The sequence below is a fragment of the Aethalodelphis obliquidens genome, unplaced genomic scaffold (genome assembly GCF_003676395.1).
Source record: "Aethalodelphis obliquidens isolate GAN/ISIS:26980383/991018 unplaced genomic scaffold, ASM367639v1 scaffold46, whole genome shotgun sequence".
Taxonomy (NCBI): domain Eukaryota; kingdom Metazoa; phylum Chordata; class Mammalia; order Artiodactyla; family Delphinidae; genus Aethalodelphis; species Aethalodelphis obliquidens.
This window is the reverse complement of record NW_020837990.1, coordinates 9,920,843-9,939,028: the sequence shown is the minus strand read 5'-3', so window position 1 is coordinate 9,939,028 and position 18,186 is coordinate 9,920,843. Positions and strand designations below refer to the sequence as shown.

Below are 18,186 nucleotides of genomic sequence, written 5' to 3'. Positions count from 1 at the left end.
GTTCCCTTCCGCTTAGGGGAGCTACTTACTCATATTCCCATGGTCTCACTCATCACCTGTCCCCCAGCTAGCTTTCTGTCTCAAAAAGAGGCTGATGCTAGCCTCTTCCTCCTCCAGAGGTGCTTTGGTGCGGATTTATAAGATGAAAATCATGGGACGTGAATGGCAGCCTTAGAACAGAGGGGTCCCTGGAACCACACTTCTGAAACCTGACGGAAACCCTTCTCCAGGCTGTCCCTGTTGATTCGTGGATTTCCCAGCTCATGGGTCAAGCTGATTCTCTGTCCTGAAAGGGAAAGGGGGGCCGCCTGTAATTCCCTGGAATCTCCAGTTATTATTTTTACCGTCCTTCCTTCCTTCCTGTTCCTCCCCAAACTCCTTCATTTGCCAGCTCTGCCAGCGTGTTCAGTGTGATTGTTTCAGCTTTATTTGGAAACTGGAAGCCTCATTTTACTATAATAGTTCCTTAATGATTTTCTAAATGAATCTTGCCTACTTCCTCTGCTCCACCACTTCTCAGATATTAAACAAATATCTCCAAGAGGTTTTCTTTTCTTTTTTTACCTTTTTTCTCCGAGACCAGCAGCTTGCTGAGCCACATGGTGAGAGATGGGGCGTGTTGTGGGGACATGCCCGCTTGGGCACGTGTGTGTAGTAGGTGATTCTTAGGGAGGGTGTGGTTTCTGCCCAGTGTTTTCTTGTCTTGCTGGCATCCAGCTCGGGAGCAAGACAGAGCACCCTGGCAAGTGACCAAAACAGAGTGTGTGGCAGGAAGGTCCCGTCGCCCAGATATTCCTGTGAGGATCCACTTGTCCATGAAGGGGAGGCTGTGCAGGAGGTCGGAGAGCAAGTGTCTGGCCAGTCTCCAAGGCCAGATGTTCTTTAGTGCCATGTGTCATGATAGGAGGGCTTCTAGGATATGTCAGACCTCTGCTGTGGAACCACCATCATCCTGAGTTCCCCCCCTACCCCATCAGGGGCCCGCAATGGCGCCCTCTGTGTCTGCTTTCCAGCCTCACCTTGTCCCCCATTAGCTTTCTTATCTAACTTCTCCCGTGCTACTCCACAGCACTCACTCAGCCCCCGCTCGCCTGTCTCCCAGTTGGCTGCCCTTCGCTCAGGAATGATGTGATTCCTGTGTCTGCTTTGCCCTCATCTGAAATGCCTCTCCTCTTCTCTGCCTGCTGCACCCTTGTTACCTTCTGGGCGCAGCCTGGAGCCCACTGCTCAGGGGGCCCTTGAGTTTTTGATTCCCACTGACTCTGGGTGTGGTGATTTCAGTCAGGACCTGACATCTAAGCATGGGAATAAGAACTGGTTTATATTATTCTGTGTATTGTCTTCTCTCTTCAACTAGACGGCAAGCTTTAGGGAGGTAGGCGGTGTCCTGTGCTTTTGTTGTATCTTTCACTGTGCCAATACCTGATTGATTATCAACCTGTCTGGGCTGGTGAGAGAGAAAGGGGACTTGGATATCTTGGCCCCCCACCATACTGAGTTGGTAACCAGCTCAAGATGACTGAGAGGAAGAAGTGACACAGTGTAGCTCCTCCACTGCACGTTCTTGTTGCCATTTGCACTCTCATCACTAGATGACGGTCTGTTTGATTGGATGCACGTTGGATGGTCTTTGGAAATGTCCTCACTCTCAATGCAGAATTAGGGCACTTCTTTCTGTCCCTCTCCTTCCATGGTCCCTGCCCACACCGAGCCTTCCACTCCTAGCCTTCCACTCCTAGCCAGCTCCGTTGTTTGTTTCAGGGAGGGTTTGAGTGGCTGGTCAATGACTGCAGTGCTGAGATCAAAGTCAGCCTCTTTCATAGGACTCTGCACAATCTAGCCCTCGCTACGACCTCTGCAACCCACTTCTTCACCTGACTCCTCCGGGTAGGCCAGCCAGACTCCCAGAGGCTGGTCCAGCATTGACTTGGCAAGTTTTGGCTCATGTGATGCCACCATCACGTGGAACTTTCTCCCTTATCTGAGGCCTTTCCATTCTTAATGTTCCCCAACGTGGGTAGATAGAGCTTCAGAGCTTACAAAGGGCCTGAAAGGACCAGCTCTATCTCACCACGCCCTCAAGCCATCTCTCGCCACGCCACCCACCTCTTAGCTGCTCCTCTTCTGCACACCTGCAGCATGGATTAGTTGTTGGCATTTTGGCACATAACCACGTCTTGCTTCTGGGATTCTTTCTCTGTCTCTTTCTCACCAGCTTTGTGATGAACCAACCAGAGGACCAGGGTCTATCTTTCTTCTTCTTCAGCCTTATACTAGCTAACACTTACTTAACACATTATATTCTCAACACTGTGCTGAGTCTTTTACATGCACAATCTCATTTTTCTATCCTCTGGGGTCATGATATCCAAGGCTGAGATAACCGAGACTTAGAGAATCCCAGCATCTTAAAGCTAGTAAGCCGTGGACCTGGAATTTACGATGAGGGCTGGTGACAGAGTCTGAGTTTTGTTTTTGTTTCTTTTTCTCTTTTGAATTTATTTTATTTATGGCTGCATTGGGTCTTCATTGCTGCACGCGGGCTTTCTCTGGTTGCGGCGAGCAGGGGCTACTATTCGTTGCGGTACACAGGCTTCTCATTGCGGTGGCTTCTCTTTGTTTCAGAGCACGGGCTCTAGGCACGCGGGCTTCAGTAGTTGTGGCTCGCGGCCTCTAGAGCGCAGGTTCAGTAGCTGTGGCACATGGGCTTAGTTGCTCCGCGACATGTGGGATGTTCCCCGACCAGGGCTCGAACCCGTGTCCCCTGGATTGGCAGGCGGATTCTTAACCACTGCACCACCCGGGAAGTCCCTGAGTTTTTAAACTGTTTGCTCTGCCAGCTAGAAATGTATCAGGCTCTGCCACTTACCAACTTGATGACCTCAGACAAGTTGTTTACTTCCTTATGCCTCGGTTTCCTCCTGGCAAAACAGAAATAAAAATAATACCTGCCCAGTAGAGCTGTTCTGAGAATTGGATGAGACAGTGCATGAAAATGCACAGAATAGTGCCGGGAACATAGTAAGTGTTCAAATGTGTCTTGTACACCATTCTTCTAATTCTTCTTCATTATCAGCCTCATCTTAATACTGTTGTTTGCACCACAATATCATCTCCGGGGTCTCAGGTATCATCTCAGCACCTAAGATAAGGTTATGTACATGGCTTGTGCTCAGAAAATGCTTGATTCATGAATGAGAAGGCAGTTGGGTTTCCAGAGGTGACTTGGTGGGAAGCACTCGGTGTGATGCTGTCTGCGTGGCAGGGACTGATGACGAGGCTGTCTTTCCTAGCGTGCAGCCTTGGCAGGGGGGTGTGGGGGAGGGGTAGGGCATGGTGGGGTGTGATGGACACTGCAGTCGAGAACCTTCCTGTAGCCTAAAACCTTTTTTTCCTTCCCAGCCCTTTCCCCAGTAGCTCTGAGCCCTGCCAAGTCTGTGCACGAGCCTTGAAATGACAAAGTACCCTTCAGTTAATTGTGCAACGGATTGCCTAGAGTTAAAAGTTCTGATTTATATGACTATAGCTCTAACTGCTCAACAACACAGGCCTGTAATCTACTTTCATTTCAAACAGAACGGTGATTTATAGGACAGCATGCCGCTTTAGCTCAGAAATGAGGTGTTCAACATATGCTCTGTTGACATAAATTTGGAATTTATCGCTGTTGTCAAAACTGCCTGTTGGACAAAGGTGGGTATTAAGGCAATAAATGGCTCAGAATAGTTCTCTGTCACATTTCCTAACCATTGTATTCAGTCTATTTGAGGGAAAATATATATTCTTAAAAGCAATCAAATATCCAAAATCCATGCATCTTGTTTTGAATGGTGAGAAGGGAGGATGCTGGGAGGATGGCCGGGTGCGGGGGCTTGTAGAGGGGCGGGGGTGGGTCAGGGATGTTGTCGAGGAGAATGGTTTTCATGAAGTTATGGCCCATTTTTAAAAGATTCCACTTTGCTTCCTCTCCCCCATCCCCATTAGGAGGTGGACTTTCTCATTTACAGGGAAGGGGAGGAAAATGAAAGCTCATTAAATAAAAGTAGTAAAGGACATTTTTATGTGTGGGCTTAAAGGCGGCAATGTCGGGGAGGAGTTAGCGAGTGGGACCGGGAGGGAGGAGGGTACAGTTTTGCTTATGGGGAAATAAGGCCACCAGCTCGCGTCGGCGTCGGCTTCTCTGCCACCCCGGCGAGCACAGGCTTGCTTCCACCTTCCTTCCGTGGGCTCTCAGGCTCCCGTGGGCCACGTGACCTCTCGACTGCCTGATGAGGGTTAAGAAGAGTTGGGTACCAGGCTCTGCACGATATGTTGTATGCACTCCATCCTGGTCCTGCTTATTTATCACCCACAGGATGGCCAAGACGCTTCCACCCACTCACCCGTTCCCCAGAACATGTCCTGGGCATCCGCTGACCCAGGCCCTTTGCGAGGCTGGAGACTACAGAGGAGTGAGGCTGAGTCTGTGTTCGGGTAGTTTTCCATGCAGTTGGAGAGTCAGGCAAGCAAGCAGACGCACGCCCAGCGCTATTGGCGCAACAGTAGACGCGCCCGCAAAGGACGGGGCAAAATGGAGGCCTGATCAGCTCTGGGAGCGGGGGGACCATGGAGGCTCCCTAGGGGTGAGGCTAGCTCTCCTGCCTGGTGAAATGGCCCTTTGTGACTATTAGATCCCGCAGGGAGAATACAGAAAAAAAAAAAAAACAAACAAACCCTAGTGATAGGCTTTTTAAAAAAGATGTGCGGTGTTGTGGTCAGGTGATCGCCAGCGTGTGTCGGTGTGGGTTTTCTGTGCTGCGTGTTATAAAAGTGAGGCCAGGGTCCCTGTGCATCAAGGCTGCCACCTCCATTGTCATGTGCATCAGCTCCACACCGTGGACTGGTCACCGCATCCCCTGAGCGCAGGCAGGTAGCGTGGAGGATTTAGCGAATGTGGTCAGAGTCAAGGTTAAGAATCTCTCTCTTTCCTCCATCCTCTGTTTTCAGATAACATAGCTTGTGGTGTGTGGTCCTAAGTGTGTGTGTCTCTGGGAGATGGAAAGTATGAGCATATCCAGAGAGGTGGCTGTGCACGGTGGCTGTCAGCTGGGTCCAGAGTCCCAGGTTTTATGCATTTCCTGCACGCCTGGCTCGGCAGGCTTACAAGGTAGGAGCTGGAGGAAGGAGCAAGCTGCCTGGTACTTCTCCCTGTGAAAACAAGGCCCAGCAGGGGGAGAGCATGCATATTTTTTGCTTTTATTTTATTTCTCCTTTTATCTCCACGTCCACACGCTTGGAGCATCTCGGCAATGATAAATGTGTACTCTCACACGTGCACACCGTCCGCCTTTCTTTCTCTTGCCCGCGTGTGTGACACACACACGCACACACCCCCACGCAGTCCTGCGCACACCCGACGTGGACACCGTTGTAAGTAAGCCTCCTCTGTGTGGCTCACCCTCCCTTTGCCACCAACCCCTGTCCTTTTCACACAAAGCTCCCCGTTGGGAAAACTCATAATTTTTACACCACACAGCCTTGACTAGCCATTGCTGGAATTACTGTCTCTTTGAAGTGCTTTCTGCTGGGGCATTTACAGGCCGTTTTAATTACCTGCAGCTTGCAAGGGGCCTTGCTCTGTCCCAGCCTTTGTTTGTTTGTTCTTTGCAAGGAGTCTGTGCAGAAAGAATACGCTGCCTTCTTTTACAGAGAAAGAAAAGGGGAGAAAAGGAAGTTTGAGGAGCTCTTCGCAAAGCTTCTTCCCCCAGCTTTGGGACACCCCGCCCCCTCAAACAAGGGCAGGAAGAGAGGCCAGACTTGATCTTGGCTCGCCTGGGCTCTCAGCTCCGTGGGTCCCTCTCCTAGGGTTTGCCTGGGATAGTTTTGTTTGTGTGTGTTGATTTTAAGTATTATTAAGTGTGTTTTCAAACTTCCCGTCATAGACAAGCAGGGCTGTCAAATAAACCTGCTCTCACTGCTGACCAAATCAAAGTCAGCTGCAGCTGAGCTGGGATCCTGTTCATATTTTTTCAACTAAATTTGTTTAAGACATGTGTGTTATTAAATTATTGAGTCTGGACATGGGGGTTGAAATCATTTGTGAAGGTAGAACCCACTTTGAGCTGTCTGAGGTTTTATTTTCCTTGTCTTCATTTTTTATTTGATTCTGTCTCTCTAGAATGAACTAAATATAAATAGCCTTCTTTGGGGTTTCTGTTCAACACGAGTGGGGTATGTCGTGTCTGCAGATGAAGATGCTAGCTTACCACAGGAGCCTTGGAAATTTATCCCATTCTCTGCAGGCTTTTAGAGCAGAAGGAATCCTCATTTATTCATTTAGCCCAAAAATGTACTGAGAAATCGGAAACCTCATACATTGTTGATGGGAATGTAAAATGGTACAGCTGCCTTGGAAAAGAGTCTGGCGGGTCCTCAGAAGGTTACACATAGAGGTACCAGCAATTCTACTCCTAGGTGTATACCCAGGAGAATTGAAAGCAGATGTCCACAGATAACTTGGACATGTACATACATGTTCATAGCCAAAGCATAATAATGCTTCAAAAGGTGGAAGCAACCAAAAGTCCATTGACTGATGGATGGATAAATTAGATGTGGTATATATACATACAATGGAATAAAAAGGAATGAAGTACTGATACATGCTGCAAAGTGGATGAACCTTGAAAATATTATGCTAAGAGAAAGAAGCCAGACCCAGAAGTCTTCTTGTATGATTCCATTTCATGAATGTTCAGTAGAGGAAATGCATTGAGAAGATAGATTAATGGTTGCCAGAGACTGGGGGATAGGAGAATGGGGAATGACTGCTAATAGGTAGGGGGTTTCTTTCTGGGGTGATGGAAATGTTCTGGAGTTAGATAATGGTGATGGTTGCACGGCTCTGTGAATACACTAAAAACCATCAAAAGGTACACTCTGAAAAGGTGAATTTCATGGTACGTAGATAATCTCAATAAAGCTGTTATTTTAGAAAATGTTTTGAATGCCTACTCTGTACCAGGCACTGTACCAGACTCTGAGGCTACAGCAGATGCCTTCTGCCTTCATGTAGCTTAAAGTCTAGTGGAGATAAAGAATAGTAGCAAAAACCCAATATATACCTGTCAATTGTGTTAAGGAAATGTGCTATAAAAGAAAGCAATCGAGTATAATGACGGAGAATAATGCTGATGTAGGACCTACCCAGATGGACTGCGGCTCAAGTGTAGTCTTACTTTCCCAGAACCGGGCACACAGTAGGTGCTTAACAGATACTAAACAGCAGTAGGGGGTGAGGCTGTGTGCCTTCCCTGCGGTCATCCCGGTAGGAGGTGATGAAGATCCTTTGAGACCCAGCCTGCCGTGGGCTCTGGGTGCCGTCATTGGGCTTACCTGTGTTCTCAGTCGCTCCTCTGTTCCTGCGTCTTTCTGATTCGGGTCCTGCGAATCCTGGGTGTGCTCTCAGTGTCTCCTCTCTTGCTGGTTGTTTTCCGGTGCCTTTATTGGGAGGCAGTGAGGGGATGTTATGGGTGGGGTGGGTGTTCTTTCAGGTGGGCAAGTGTGAATGTGGATCTGGAGGTGAGAAGTCTGGAGACTTCCGTCTTCTTCACGGGAAGGTAAGTCACTCAGCCTCATCTACAAAATGGGGACTGTACTCCCTTCTTCCCCAGACATGAGGCAGTTGAGGTGACCCTCAGCAAACCCTTTCAGAGTCAGATGTGATCTATCAATGCATTAGCCTTATTATTATAAAACCTTCGTTGACTAGATTTTTTTTTTTTTTTGCATTTTTCTAGAAGAAAAAAAGAACCAGCAAAGAAGTGGCTATCTGGTGGGGTTTTGCCTTTTTCCTTTAATAAAATGACAGTGACTTTCACAATGTGATAGGATGTCCTTACAGGTTCATCAGTGTATCCTCTTATCTCGTGTTCATAACTGATGTTCAGAATGATGGCTCTAAAGCTCAGAATCCTCATAGAAAAGTAGTTCAGTTTTCAGCGTGCTAAAGCAGAAAGAACGAGGCAGTATACGCTAAGAAGGTTTTCCGAAGGGTTTAATTCTGCAGGGCTTTCTTCTTAGGTCCTTAATAAACCTCAGTTATTTTCAGTAGTCTCTGAGGATCCAAGGCTGGTCTGTGGGATTTGAAGGTAGCGTTTTGGCTGCTTGGCTAAAGGGAGAACATGTCAAAATGAGCCTAGATAACTAGGAGACGATGTTTCCTGCACACACCCAGGCAAAACAGGAAGATTAAGGAGGAATCTATAACTTTTTGAAAGGGTTTTCCCAGAAATTGGCTATGTGCGCTGGTTGAAAGCCTCATATGGGAGAGAGAGAGAAAGCAAAAATGCTCTTCCTCCGTAACCATAGTTCAATTCCCTTATAGGGCCTTTTAGGATCTAGAGAGAATATTTTGGACTTATTTTTGTTTCCCTTGGGCTGACATCATCAAGCATGCACCATGGTGCCCTGTTTAGGGTTTGGAAAAAGCTCTGAGAAGCTATAAATCTTACGGCATTTTACTTCTTTTCCTCTTCCCTTTTCTAAAAGCACAACTTTTCTGGTTTCTTTAAAAAAAAAAAAAAAAAGAAGAAGAAGAAGGAACTACAAAAGTGTGTATTGATCCCTTTCCCTCAGATCTTAACTGGCCAGGCTGTAATACCTTGCTTACATCTGCCAGGTTTTTGTGCAGTTTTGCAACATCTCCTTAATCCAGTGAGCATAAATAGAACATTTCAATCATATTTGGCTACTAGGAACTTCGCAGATAAGCACGCTAAGACCTTGTTGAAAGAGACAGTATGAGATTGTGTGTGATAAGATCATCCTATAGCCTGGTGCACAAATGAAAAACTTTTGTTCTTGGTGAACGTTGTTGTTAGAGATATTTCAAATAAATGACTTAGGAGAACTGGGTATTTTAAAACAAAGGGCCGGTGACAGAAGAGCCCGAAGCCCAGGCCTCCTGGTACCGGGCAGCCACGGAGATCGTTCTCTGAGCAGTTGCTGCGGGGAGATTAGCATGGCCCTTTGTCATTTCTGACGTTGTATTTTAACACTCGCCGGCAGCCTTATCTGAAAGCACTGTACTTGGTGTGGTTATGGCCGCGGGATGCCGTTGTCCTTCCTCATATTTTCAAGGCCTAGGACAGCTCCTACCACCCTTCAGTGAGTTCCAGGTTGGCCTCCATCCCAGGCCAAGGCAGAATGCACCGCTTTCTTTCTAAGAACCCCAAGGAAATCTTCTCTTTTGGATAATAGGGACAACTGTTCTTTTTTTTTTTTTTAATTTATTTTACCAAAGTATAGTTGATTTACAATGTTGTGTTAATTTCTCCCATACAGCAAAGTGACTCAGTTATACACATATATACATTCTTTTTCATATTCTTTTCCATTATGATGTATCACAGGCTATTGCATATAGTTCCCCGTGCTATACAGTAGGACCTTGTCGTTTATCCATGCTCTATATAATAGTTTGCATCCGCTAATCCCAAACTCCCACTCCGTCCTCTCCCACTCCCCCCTCCCCCTTGGCAACCACCAGTCTGTTCTCTATGTCTGTAAATCTGTTTCTGTTTTGTAGATAAGTTCATTTGTGTAATATTTTAGATTCCACATATAAGTGATATCATGTGGTATTTGTTTTTCTCTTTCTGACTTACTTCACTTAGTATTACTTCACTTCTAAGTCCATCCATGTTGCTGCACATGGCATTATTTCATTCTCTTCTGTCTGAGTAGTATACCATTGTGTGTGTGTGTGTGTGTGTGTGTGTGTGTGTGTGTGTGTGTATACATACACACACACACATCTTCTTTATCCATTCATCCGTTGATGGACATTTAGGTTGTTTTCATATCTTGGCTATTGTGAATAGTGCTGCTATAAACATTGGGGTACACGTATCTTTTCAAATTCTGGTTTTCTCTGGATATATGCCCAGGAGTGGGATTGCTGGATCATGTGGTAATTGTATTTTTAGTTTTCTGAGGAACCTGCATACTGTTCCATAATGGCTGCACCACTTTACATTCCCACTAACTGTGTAGGAGGGTTCCCTTTTCTCCACACCCTTTCCAGCATCTGTTATTTGTAGACTTTTTAATGATGGTCATTCTAAGCAGTGTGAGGTGGTACCTCACTGTAGGTTTGATCTGCATTTCTCTAATAATTAGTGATGCTGAGCATCTTTCCATGTGCCTGTTGGCCATCTGTAGGGACAGCTGTTCTCGTACCCGGGTGTGTGGTGGGGGGAGGGGTGGTGTGTGTGTGTGTGTGTGTGGAGGCAGTGGGGGAGTTTTCAGCCTCTACATTTTCTCTCCTTGAATCCCCTTTCATGTTTGTTTGTTCATTCATTCAACAAAGATGCACTGAGTCCCTCCTGTGTTCTGGGCTCAATAACAAGGGCTGAGGGGATGGATCTGGCCTGGATCCTTCACGAAGGAGGGTCTAGTCTGGCTAGCACAGGCCCCTGTCAATGCCACAGCCTTCTGGTGTCGTAAACGTGATTGGAAAGGACCTAGGAAATCATCTGACTCAATTCTTGCGTTGTTGCAAAGCTGCAGGGTGAACTCTAGAGAGGGTAAGTGGTTTGGCCAAGGTCATCCAGATGGTTCCTGGCAGAGCTGGGTGAGCACTGAGCCCCCCACCACTAGTCCAGTGTTTCGGTCAGTCAGTATACCGCACTTCTCATCTACATTCTTGAGAAAACATGCCTCCTTTGGTATTCTCTCTCCTCCCTTTAAAAGGCTCTGAAACAACCAAATGGCCACCATCTTCCATGGCCCACAGGCCTGGATTCCCAGCAGAGGGATGCTCGGTGCAGGCCTGCCCCCCATTCAGCAGCACGGAAGGTGTTGACTAGCACTCTGTTAGTTCTTGGTTGCCTTTTTTAATCTGTTGTTTGAAATCCTTGCCTTTTATTGGTATATTTACTTTATGACATACATAAAGAGCTGTATTAAAAAATAAATTGTGTTGTAAAAGCATTCAGTAATGTTTATTAATATTGATTAGTCAGAGAGCAACGAACTCTATTGCTAGAAGGATAATTTGCAGTAATATCAGCTAAACATTCGCAGCTTGTCAAATGACTGTCTAATCTAAACATTTAAAAAAAGTGGATAAAAGGATAATTTCCCTTATTTATGCCTTGAGAAAATGAACGTGACCCATTTCCTAGCCAATATTAGAACTCTTATTTTCTTTTTCTCCCTGGGGGTACCAGACCTTCTCTCTGAATCCAGGCAGTCTCAGGGCTGGATCTCAGTGTCAAGTATCCCTTTGTCTTGGGGTGCTCGGTGGTTGCTTCGCTAGCGGTAGCCTCTCGTGGGTCTGCTCTGGCTGCATGCATCTGTGCTGAGGGATTAGGAGGTGGAAATGGAGACTTGGTTCCTGTCCTCTAGGACCTTATAGTTCGGAAGAACTTATAAAGGGCTTAGTCCAGAATCAGGAACTTGATACTCCAAGTAAGTGCATAAGGAGAATGGTACTGTGTGTGATTGTTGACCCCCGGGGACTGATATATGTCACTCACCGTTGGCGGCATTAAGAGATGCTCCTTGAGAAGGTACCATGTCACCCTTAGAAGGTAGGGGACATTCCCTGAGCATCCCAGATGTCCTGTGGATGACCTGCTCTGGCTTAGGGTGGAGGCCTCTAGTGGAACAGGCTCTGTTCAGAGGATTCCTTCGCCACAAAAAGGCACGTGGAGAAAGTACAGGAGGCTAGACCATGTATGGAAACACCCTGCAGTCTCCCTGGAAGTTGCTTTTGGGGGTAAATCCCTGGTAACCTAATGGCTTTTCATTCGTCTCTTCCTCTTAAAATTCAAGCCCAGAATGGGCAGAATTGACTATTTGGCCTTCCTCTTGTTATTCGAATTGAAGGTAAGTGGACATTGAAGGTACATTGTGAACTTAATGGTCTGGGGAAGAAGAGAGAGCCCGTTGCTGAAGTACATAAGCTTTTTCCTCTGTCAGTTGCGTTTCGACTCCGAGAGGTGAGCGAGGCCAGGTGAGGTTCTCTTACCACTGGGTTTAAGGGTTCTTTACTGCTTTGAAGACAGAGCATTGTCCGAGCCTGTGAAGGGGTCCCCCTCATACAGTGCCCACATGGGAGGGAGACACGGTAGCATGTCAGGGTCAGCGGGTAGGTCCTGATCAAGAGCGGGGTGAGAGGTTTGCACGGGGCTGTGTTCCCATGGTAAGTAGAGGGCCTTGGAGAGTACTGATTCCCATGGGGCAGCAGGCTTTTGAGAAAGTAGGATCATTTAGACCATTGTTGGGAGCTGACTCACAGACTCTCCTGTCTTGTCTTTGTCTGTTCTGAGTACCCCTAGAATCACTGTATAGGTCAAGTTGACTGTCACAGGATCAGAAAGCAAAAGATCAAGCATTGGGGTGACTTCTGCATGTGGGGCAGCTCAGACCAAGTAGAGGGGGTGAGTTGGAAGGACCTTCAGAGCCGCTGGAGCTGGAATGTTGGTGGGGGCAGGGGATAGAGTCACTCAGGGTGAGAACAAAGAACACATTGTCTTATAAAGGCCCTTCCTTATAGGATGGCTTCCCCACCGCATCTTTCCTCGTGCAAAAGTGGGTAGTTCCCTCCACTCACTTTCCCTCATAACAGATCCTAGTTTTCAGTGCTGGTGTGGTGTGCTCAGCAAAACTCGTACGGCAGGTACTTCCATCTCCCCAGGGGCACAGCGAAGAAGGGCAGCCCTTGGGTTCTTGGAACAGAATTCCCTCTCTAGACTTTCTTACCTATTGGTCTGTTCTCACTGCCATTTGTCTCCAGGCAGAGAACTTGGGAAGAAATGGAACATTGGTGGTGCTGGGCCTTGAACCCCTCTCTCTCAGACAAGTAGCACTGCTGGCCCTTCTAGACTTCTCCCCTTAGTCTTTGGCTGTGTGGGATACAGGAAGGCCTAGCTTCTCCTGCAGGTGTAGTACAGAGGGCGCCCCTTAGGGAACAGCTGTTGTAGTCAGCTGTCCCTGGAGGCTGAGGGTGGGGGAGGATGGAGTCTGGCGTGAGTCTCTCCCTACTGCCACTTTTTCTGCTGTTGTCGTCTAGCAGGCTGAGGAGACGAAGACTTACCCCGAGGGTGAGGTTGGTCTGAAGCTCAGGCTTTATGCGGCTATGAGGTTGCCATTGGCCTTCCTTGTGTGGACTTCGGGGGCACAGGATGAGGTTGGAGGCTGCCCATGAAGCTCCTGTGCTTGGACTAGTGTTCAGATGAGAGGAGGATGCCTGGACCCCACCTCAGATGGAGGAATTTCTTTAGCAGCGTGGAGCAGTCACTTCTCAACTAGACCCTATAAAGAAAAGGAAAGATAAACGCGGCTTCTGCTACTGTACAGTTACAGTTTGAAGCAGATGAGTTTTTATGAACTTTCAGCCTCACAGCAGCACGAAAGTGGTTTGAATGAGTGTGTAGCTTGCTAGCTTGGTTTTACTAGTGAGAGTTGTGTGGTTGAGAATCAGTGAGAAGGAATGTGTCCTTCCCTCCAGTTACTTGTTAAAAGGTTCGTATTTGCTTACCTCTGTTTTCCCATAATGATTCAGTTCTCTTGAGACAATAGCTAGAAACCCGTTAGAGGTTAATTTTTTCTTTGTCTTTTTGGACAAAATTGAAAACCTGTTACCTTCAGGAGTTTACCCAGTGGGCCAGGTGTGGTCGTAGTTGGGGAGCACCTGAGCCTGCTCCCCAAGAGCGGGTGGTGGGGCCCTGACGCCTGTGGGGAATGGACGTTCCTCTGAGTCCAGCATGGAGTTGCTTGGGCCATCTAGAACTGTGTTTCAAAACAGCGTTCAACACTATTGCTTCTCAGAGAAGAGAGTGTGAAAACCAAGGCAGCATATGTAGAAAGGTGCGAAGATGTCCCCAGCTGTCCTTTCCTGTGTTATCGTGGAGGCTGATGAGCTCAGATGACCATGAGTAGTTTGACCTTGTGAAAGGCAGGGCCGGCCTGGGAAAATATGAGTGTGTGTGGAGAGGAAGAAGGAGGCGGATGGAATTTCCATTTTCATCAGAACGCTTGCAGCGGCATAGTGTGGCGGCAGAGGTGGTAAGGGTTGGGGTCCAGGGTGACGGACCCTGAGATCCTGCAGTTTGTACTTTCACTCTGGAAACCAGTTGCGATTCTGTTTCCACATTGGCCATTCCTCAGCCCGTGCCATAGAAGGTCTGTTGGTGGTCCTTGCATGCACTCAGATTCTTCTCTGCCATTTCCCTTTGCTTTGGATTAGAAGTCTCTACCTCTTCACATCCACCCCTTGGTGTCTGAACAATAATGACAGGGGTGGGTGAACCGGCACTGGCTCAGTTGAGCTCCAGGCCTGGGAGGTGTTCCCTTTTTCTCTTCTGAACTTGGTATTCTTTGCCCTGGTCCCTCCGCCAGTGAGGCAGGACCTTCGTCCTCGAACTACACGTGGGATCACTTGGATGCCATGCTCGCCTCTGGGAACCCGTGCAGGGCACTGAGTTAGTGGGTCAGGTGCAAGGCAGTCTCCTTACCCCAAGGATTGGGCAGGAGAGGACACCCATGTCTCTGAAGGCTGCGAGATGCATGGCAGCAGAATGGTTCCAAAGAAAGGCTGGTCATGAGTTCTGGAAGTTTCTTTCACTGAAATATCACAGGTGAGTAAAGGAGGGAAGTCAGGTCCTCTGGATTAGAAGGTTTTAAAATGAGTAGATATCTGAGAATGGGTGTCAGTTTTTCCCTTGGGCTGTCCTAGCCTGACTGCCCTGGTGTCATGAGACATCACACAGTGGAACGTGGCTCAGAGAGATAATAGTGCTCCTCAGAGGCATTCCTTGGAGGCTGGGTGAAAGGACATGGGTAAGACTTTGGAATAATAAAGTTTTGACACCATGAGAAACCAGAACCTTAGATATCACCCATCACTTTACAGGTGAAAAAATGCAGACAGATCGTGAAAAAATGCAGACAGATCGTGATAGCATGGTTTGTCTAAGGTCACAAAGCAAGTTAATGGCCAAGTTAGGACAAAAATCCAGGTCTTCTGGCTGCTCAACTGGCATCCTTCCCCGAATCCTGCTCCCTCTGTAGTAGAGGGCAAGAGTGCATCACCTTACACACCACGCCAATCCAGTTGGTCAAGAAGGCCACTGACACCAGTTGCCAGGCAAATCCGTTTGCACCAAACAAAACAAAACAAAACAACAGTAGGGTTACCCAGATGAGAGACTTGATCTGAAACCTGCAGGGAGAAGAGATGGGAGCCCAAGAGCCAGGGTGGGGATGCTCATCCTGGTGGTGACTGCTGAAACCTGAAGCCTGGCCACTCCAGCGCCCTTTGGGAAAACAAACCTGAGTGTGTGTTTGTCCTCGTCTTCCTCCTGACAGCCACCCCAGAGGTGGGCACCCCTGGAAGGCATTAGTGAAGGGACTTCCCTGGGGGTCCAGTGGTTGAGACTCCGTGCTCCCAGTGCGGGGGGCCCAGGTTTGATCCCTGGTCAGGGAACTAGATCCTGCGTGCCGCAACTGGAAGATCCTGCCTGCTGCCACAAAGATCCCACACTCTGCAGCGAAGACCGAGCGCAGCCAAATAAATAAATATTTTATATAAAAAAAGCATGAGTGAAGAAAAAGTTGGAGATAAATACGACTGGAACCCACATGCTGCCATCCACCTGATCTGACCATGAACTTGTGTACGAGGGTCACCTGTGGAACCACTTGTGAATAGAGCTTTTGCTGCTCCACGGAGCAGCTCTTAGGAAAGCAAACCTTTGTCATGCCCAGGCAAGTGACAGGCATACTCAGCTCCAGTGTGTGCACATGCATGCGTGCACACACACACAAACATGCCTGGGTACATATTTTAAACCGTGCTTTGCCCAGAATGCTAGTAGGACATGTCCCAGTGCCCAGCATTGTGAAATATGTTTAGAGCTGAGAATGTTCAGTGAAAATGTTCTGTACCGTTACTATTTCTCAATTGGGTTGGATCAGCCTTGGCCGGGGGTCAGATAACATGGGGGTGGGGTGCACGGCAGTGTCAGGGATGAGGGTGTGTGTGCACTTGTGATTGAGAAATCATTTGTTGTCTTTGGCAAAGGGGTAAAGGGAAAGCAAGCAAACACGACTGTGATTGAGAAAGAGTTCTGTGAAGGGGCCTGGGCCCGATCACTGTCAGAAGCTGCACACAGTGGACCCCTATGCTGTCTTCAAGCCCCTAGACTGCCACCCATACTCATCCCGGGGCCCGCAGGGTATTGACGCACCTCTGGGTTCTTGTGGGATTTGGAAGGTGCTGGCAGTGGGTGGCTTGGTTTAGTTCTGTGATCTGGACAGCAGATCCGGGCACCACTGGCTTGAGTGTATAATCCTCCCCTTCCCTACCTGCATTCATCTAATATCAGTACCGGCAGCCCTCCAGCCTTTGACTGTGGTCCTAACGCATCAACATCCTGACTGCAATGGGCTGTTGGCTCTAAGGGTGCCCACCTGCCGGCCCCCTCGCCCTCAGCTCCTGCCTCTGGCTGCCACTGCCTGTCCCCTTCCTCAGGGCTGAGGCCCCTGGGGAGGCGGCAGGCAAGGCGCAGAGACAGGCTGGGGTGGATTCTGTATCCGGCAGAGGCATGGACAGGCCTGAGAACAGGAGTGTGAGTGGGAGGAAAGGCAGAGTTCTGGGCCAGATGGCCCCCTGGCCGGCCCGCGACCCAGACTCTCCCAGCACCTCCCCACTAGCCGCCTGCTTCCCTGCCTCTGACCAGCTCTGTTGCTGGCTCCTGACTGAGTGGCGGGGTCTGGTGGGAAAGGCCCCAGGCTGGGAGTTGGGGTCGGAAGAGGGTTGCAGGCTGGGCCTGTGACCAGGGGTTACCAGGGCCTCTGTCTTCCTGGGGTGGTCATGGGTGCCAGGTTCACCTCACAGAATAAACGAGATAACATACATGGAAGTTCTTTGGAAAGCCAAAACCGACGACTGCCACCTTCTCTTTATAGAGTGATGTTACCTGGTTTCTTCAAACCTTTCTTTCTGCCAGGGCTCATCCTCTGGCCAGACGTAGAGGGAAAACACTTTGACAGCTGGGCCTTTGGGGAAGGTTTTGTGTGTTGGAGAGTGACTGGCGTTTTGAGAACCTCTGGATGCCCCGAGAGAGGGGCATCTTTTGTCCACGAAGGCATCAGTTCACTAATAAGCTGCGACGTGCCAGTCGCTGTGTGGGAGCTGGGCTATGAGAGAGAGCAGGTACGGGGCAGCCCTCCCGGGTCAGCGGTCTCTTGGGGGAGCTGGGTATATGCACAACGCAGCACAGTGAGGGCCATGCTGCGAGTGAAGTAAGCAGAGGCGCCTCTGCCTCCACGTGTGGTTTGTGCTAGTTCGTGAGGATTGTGTCTGTCTAACTGGCCTGGTGCTTCCTCTTTCCTCTCTCCACAATTGAATCTGATTTTTCTTCTTGGTCTACGTGCCAGTGGATGAAGAAGTAGGAAGTGCCCTATTCTTCTAGCCCTTGGACAAGACCGGGAATAGATGCTTCCCTGGCAGCCTTCCATGGGAAAGGGGGCTTCCGGCTCTCGTGGATCCAGGGATATGTCTCCGTCAGCACCCATCTGCAGCTCCCCTGCTCTCCATCTCCCTTCCTCTTGCTCACCTGCCGCAGGCATGGCTGCCAAGCCCCCAGGTAGGGGTGGGCCTGCTTTCTGTCCAGCCACAGCAGCAGCAACCTGTCTTTTCCTTTCCCCTACAGGAAGCTGCACAGTGGGATGAAGACGTACGGGTGTGAGCTCTGCGGAAAGCGGTTCCTGGATAGTTTGCGACTGAGAATGCACTTACTGGCTCATTCAGGTAGGCGAGGATGCCCTGACTGGCCTGTTGGAGCACGGGCACCCACCTCCTGCCCACTTTCACCCCCAACCCAGAGCATGGCTATCCCCACTGCCAGCCGGGCCTTGGTGTACCTCGTCCTGTGGACGCTCCATCCAGGCTCCTGGAGCAAAAAGTCCATCCTGACCATGTGACCGTCTGGATGAGCCCATCGTCCTGCTCTCCTGGGCTTCCTGGGGCTCTGTTGGTACCCAGCGCCCTGTGTGATCCACCTTCCAAAGTGGACTGCAGTTTCATTAGCAGAACGGTTGTGGAATTAGGTTCTCGCTGTCTAATGAATCTGACTCTTGGTTCACTAATTATACAGGAGCCTTAATTAAATAGATATAGAAAGGTTGGAACAC

General features: G+C 48.8%; 1 protein-coding gene across 1 annotated transcript in view; it reads left to right on the top strand.

Moving 5' to 3' along the window:
* ZBTB16 (zinc finger and BTB domain containing 16) overlaps positions 1–18,186 on the top strand; it is a 194,507-nt gene that overhangs the window by 75,703 nt on the left and 100,618 nt on the right. Inside the window, exon 3 of the mRNA XM_027082257.1 lies at positions 17,706–17,803. Within this exon, the coding sequence (XP_026938058.1) occupies positions 17,706–17,803 (98 nt within the window). The remainder of the gene's footprint in view (positions 1–17,705; positions 17,804–18,186) is intronic.